This window comes from Sycon ciliatum, chromosome 13, assembly GCF_964019385.1.
Source record: "Sycon ciliatum chromosome 13, ocSycCili1.1, whole genome shotgun sequence".
Classification (NCBI taxonomy): domain Eukaryota; kingdom Metazoa; phylum Porifera; class Calcarea; order Leucosolenida; family Sycettidae; genus Sycon; species Sycon ciliatum.
In genome coordinates this window covers 7,077,251-7,082,444 of record NC_088655.1, presented here as the reverse complement: position 1 = coordinate 7,082,444, position 5,194 = coordinate 7,077,251, and the positions used below count along the sequence as shown (strand labels likewise).

Here is a 5,194-nt window from a genome sequence, read left to right as displayed (position 1 = left end):
TACAGTCATCATCATAAGTTGAACGTGTTCTTTCTCTCTCAGAGCTTTGATAACATTAAGGACATGAAGATCAATGCAAACTTTATGTATCTATTTCGCTTCACTGATAAAAGCAATATCAAGCGTTATCTCAATACTCTGTTTGGTGGTCTGTGCACGAAGTCATCCATTATCTTTAGATTGTATGAGAAGTTATTGGCGGTGTGTCGCAGACCTATCCTAACCATTGATTGCTCTTCTAATCAGTACTACACGTATTGCGAAGACACTGCATTAAAGGTGACTTTTGAATAAAAACCTCGTTGATGTGCGTGTTTAGCCGAAAAGTTAGCCGAAAAGTTAGCCGAAAAGTTAGCCGAAAAGTTAGCCGAAAAGTTAGCCGAAACATTGAAAAAAATTCCAATAATGAATAAGAATGGAGCATCTTACGGTGAAATTCTCAAATGGGCTACCGAGCAGTATACAGAGGGTGGGGTCCAGAAAGCGATCCTTCTCGATACCCAAGCGTAAAAGGTTGCAAACCTTGCAGTTTATGTCGAAACATCCTCAACACATCCTCAAGAAGAGAGTAAATTCGTGGGAAGTTCTCGGTATACCACCACTCATGCGGCAAAAAGGAGGTAATAACTACAATACCTACTTGAAAAGCGTCAAGAAAGTTCTTTCCCAAGTGCCAGATCACAGTTTGAGCACCTCCACCCTGTTGGAACTGCAAGCTGATCCGCGAGTAAAGCGTCTATATGACACCCACTTCAAAAACAATCCCGATCACATCAGTTACCCGTCTGTGAGAAATGTGATTGCATCCAACATACTCAACTATGATTCCACTACCGATCAAGTTCGCGATTCCGTTGCAGATGTCAGGAAGAAGAGAAAGGCACCTTTAACATCAGTGCCTTTCAATCTATTACAAGACCACGAATTTGACCGATGGATCCTACAAATCCTGGACAGTTTCCTCCGACATACAAATATACCGGCAACCTTTTTGAAGAGCAACTATTTCACAAGCCGATCACAACTGCTGCAACTCTACGATGAAGATCGACTGAGGTTCAGGAGTCGGGTGGAAGCGGCTGCGGATGCCCTGAAGACGCAGACGATGAACGACTACACTACTCTGGTCAACGAGACGAATCGCATCTACATGTCCAGGTACCCGTTTGCAACCATAGCGGGTGCGGTGGGAATCCACAAACATGTCGATGGATTCCTTCGATCAGAACGAAAGATTCATGAACTAGCCACCCTAGTGCTAGCTGTACCAGGATCGCAGCTCAAGTTTCAAGATCTCAACGATATGACTTCTACGTATGGTAGAACAACTGAAGCAAAATTGATCCATCCCGAGCATTTCATGATCAGAGCACAAAAGGTGATGGTGGACGATGCATCATTCATTCAAGAGGTTCTGAAGGATAAAAGCAGGATCACTCGTATCATCAAGGATATCCTGAGTGGACGTTCAATGTGATCACGCGCGCGAAAATTTTCAGGCTATGATCAAGAATGGACTACCCTCTCAGCAGTGCCGACATCAAAGGAAGATTGAATGGTGTTGGAGGGTTCGTGGGGTGTACAAGTTACGACCTCTTACCACCCTTGAACAATGGAGACTTTTGTATCGTCAACACCGACAACGTTCTACCGGTGTACGATGCACCGGAAGGTGGACATCATTGGTTGACCGTGTGTCGCGAGCAAAACGTGATCCTGGTTTTTGACAGTTTCGGACGCAGTCTATACACTATGGAGCAAGATTACACTGAACCTGCACTGTGCGATTTCTTTAAAGAAGCCTATGCAGACTGTAAGATCATCACCAACACCCAAGCCGTTCAAGACAGAAGCACAGCAGTATGTGGATGGTATGCCATATTGATGGGAAAGCTATTTTCCAAATATGGTCTGGATGAAGCACTTCGAATTTTCCGAAGAGTCTTCGATGAGGATGAAAAGCTGGAAAACGATCAACTGGTTCTCAGTTTAGGTGCCTTGCGAGGTGGTGGAGCCTTGTGGGATACGAAAGTGCAAAAAGCACTTCATGATGGAAGACAGAAGAAGAAGTCGCAGTCCACACCATTCCACACGCAACTGGCTAACGAATTGCACAAACCCAGACGAGTGCATTTCAAAAGACGCAAGGTGAAGAGCAGGTCTGTGGATCACATCTGGAGTGCCGATCTAGTGGATATGCAACGGTTTGCCCGAAGCAACAAGAACTACAAATTCCTGCTGACCGTCATCGATCTGTACAGTCGCTATGCCTGGGCAGTACCCCTGAAAACCAAAACTGGCTCTGCTGTCAGGGATGCATTCGACCTGATCCTGAAAACATCGAACAGGGTACCACAAAAACTATGGGTAGACGAAGGCAAGGAGTTCTACAATGCAACAATGAAGCAATGGGTCAAGGATCACAACATCATCATGTACAGCACCCACAACGAAGGAAAAGCCGTGGTGGTGGAACGCTTCAATAGAACACTGAAAGGCAGAATGTGGCGCCATTTCACGGAGAAAGCTACGACACAGTATCTTGACGTCCTTCCTCAGCTTATGGCCAAGTACAACAGCTCGAAACATCGCAGTATCGGCATGAGTCCCACGAAAGCTTCTCTTGATGGAAAACCAAAAGATGCAGACGTACACTCGAAGCAATCACCAGCTAAATTCAAAGTGGGCGATGATGTGCGTTTGGCTGTGGCTAAACGTCATTTCGAGAAAGGGTACACGCCCAACTGGACAGAGGAAGTGTTCATGATAAACGATGTCCTACCCACTGTACCCCACACCTATCGTGTTCAAGACCTGATGGGAGAAGTCATTCAAGGACAGTTCTATGGAGCTGAGCTACAACATGCCAGACACACAGGATTGAGATTCGATAAGGTGTTGAAATACAACAAGAACAGTCGGCTCGTCAAATGGAAGGGTTATCAAGACGAAAAATTCCATACCTGGTTAACAAAGAAGGATGTGAATGATCTCAAAAAGTATTAGCATTTCATATGTACAATGTAGCTCATGCTTTGGATTAACGTGAATATTATGAATCGCATAGTATTTACAATGTATTTCATGAGAAGATATGACATATGCTCTAGTATGTGTGGAAATCCATCAGTGCTTTGGAATATCCTTGTGTCCGAATGCCAGGGTGTTGATACCATCCTCCAGAATGTAGCGCTTACTGTCGAATCCACTGAGGGCAATCTTGTGTAGGTCCTCTCCGTGAATGCAATGTCGTCGACTTCGAAGAACATTCATTGTTCTCTTCAGCTGAGACTCCTCGACGAGACATGTTCGATAATCATCGACGGTTATGGTGTTTTTCAACACGCTTCTCTGCACACCTTTGGCACGCTTGCCATTGTCGTCGTTGTCTTCACAGCGGTATGCGTACATCTTGCTCCGCAAACCAATGAACTCCTTGATGGGTTTGCCACCTAGTTCGTCCTTGAACTTCCCTACCACCTTCTTGTTGACCGTGCTGTACAGGTGGTGGGATGGTGAATAGTTGGATGTGTCATAGGCTGTTATGTTGTTTGACATATCCGTGTACAGATCATCCGTTTGAATATGTACGATCAGACTATCAGTATCAGTGTAGAGCAAACGTACATTTTGTCCATAGCGGGGTAGGAGAACTTCATAGTAAAAGGAATACATCAAGTGCTTCGACAGATCGAGGATGGCTGTACCCACATAAATGGGTTTATTGAGAGTCACCTTTGTCCTGGCAAACTCGATTGCTATCAGATCGTTCTCAAAGGTTACACTGCGGATGTACGAAGGTTTGTTGATGCTTTTCTGGAGACGTGGTTTTTCATCCTGTTCACGAATGAGCTTGATGTTTACTCTGTTTCGAACGTTTTCCATGGTCTTGCCATATACAGCATTGTTCATCAACTACGATAAACAGGCATACAAAGAAAAGACAAGAAAAACAACAATAAGAAAACTGTTATCTTCAGGTCATTCACACTTCCAGTACATACTAGATCCCACACTATCGCTAAATACACACACACACACATGATGTGGAGTACCCACCTTATAGAAGTCTTTCTCGAAATCAGAAGTTGATAGCTTTCTCAGGTCAGTATTAGTGTCGATGTATGGCTTCATCCATGGGTGTTGTGTGAAGGAGAGCACACGATGCACATCTGTAATCTCCACACCCAAGGACACATACTGCTGCAAGTTTCTGTAGTGCAGAACATAGTGCTCTTTCGGTAGTAGATTTGGCACCAGTTTCTTCGCTTCCAAACCGCTCACCTACAAGAGTACAGTATAGATATGCACAAACCTTAGAAGATTAATACAAGCATATCCACCAGATAGACCATGACTTACCATTAGTTTCTCTGCCATGTGGGTCTGATATGGAGAAAGCATATCTCGTGTCACCTTCATCTTCTCAGGAGCCAACGGATAATCATTCATCATGTCATGCACACCATCTGGAATCCTTAAATCGCACTCCACCATGTATCCCGTCGAAGAGTCCATTGGATGATCGAGTACCGTCTCCAGAAGATCCGGAAAATGATCCGAAAAATTGAAATTACAAGTCAAAATACTGCAAAACTATGAGTTCTGATTATAAAATTGGAAAAAGTGAGATAACATTGACAGAAATAGTAATATTTTAGACATCGGAATGCAATATTATGATGTAGGGCAGGACATATTACCCACCCCTAAAAATCAAAATTAATGATACATGCAGAATTCCAAATCATGACACCATATTACCTTATTGTTTAGGGTAGAGCATAACACCCCAATACATATTTTCAATAATACCCCCTTTTTTTTGAGGTAGGGGCACCCCCTGGCACTTATTTTTATCCGCAAAAAAACCGGGCCAAAAATAATTTTCACCGCAAAAATGGGGTACTATTAGTACCCCATTTTTCAATAATACCCCATTTTTTGGGACCCGGGCGCCCCCTGTCCCAGAACCCGCTCGTTACTTACTACTGCTACAATTCAGCAAGTATTAAGAGCAAAGTAGTTTATTTCTGTTTATTCTCAATCAGAGTGCGGTATGTTGCCGTCTCTGCTTCACGCAGAGCAAGCTCCCGTTCGCGCAGCTCCAGTTCGCGTTTCCGAATGTCAACGAGGTCACCCAACCGGTCGTTCAGGGAAGCCACTGCATCCGACGATGTCCTTCTCCTCTTAG

General features: G+C 44.1%; 1 protein-coding gene across 2 annotated transcripts; it reads right to left on the bottom strand.

Moving 5' to 3' along the window:
• Window positions 1-3,122: 3,122 nt before the first annotated feature.
• Window positions 3,123-4,536, bottom strand: LOC135829508 (uncharacterized). 2 transcript variants are annotated; one of them, XM_065341912.1, is made up of 3 exons: window positions 4,363-4,536; window positions 4,060-4,284; window positions 3,123-3,915 (listed from the first exon to the last, which is right to left on the bottom strand). In XM_065341912.1, exons 1-3 carry the CDS (start codon window positions 4,516-4,518, stop codon window positions 3,127-3,129), a joined length of 1,170 nt encoding a protein of 389 aa, XP_065197984.1. In that variant the 5' UTR covers window positions 4,519-4,536; the 3' UTR covers window positions 3,123-3,126. The 2 variants fall into 2 exon arrangements, with proteins under 2 accessions (XP_065197984.1, XP_065197985.1); XM_065341913.1 differs by lacking the exon at window positions 4,060-4,284.
• Window positions 4,537-5,194: the final 658 nt, after the last annotated feature.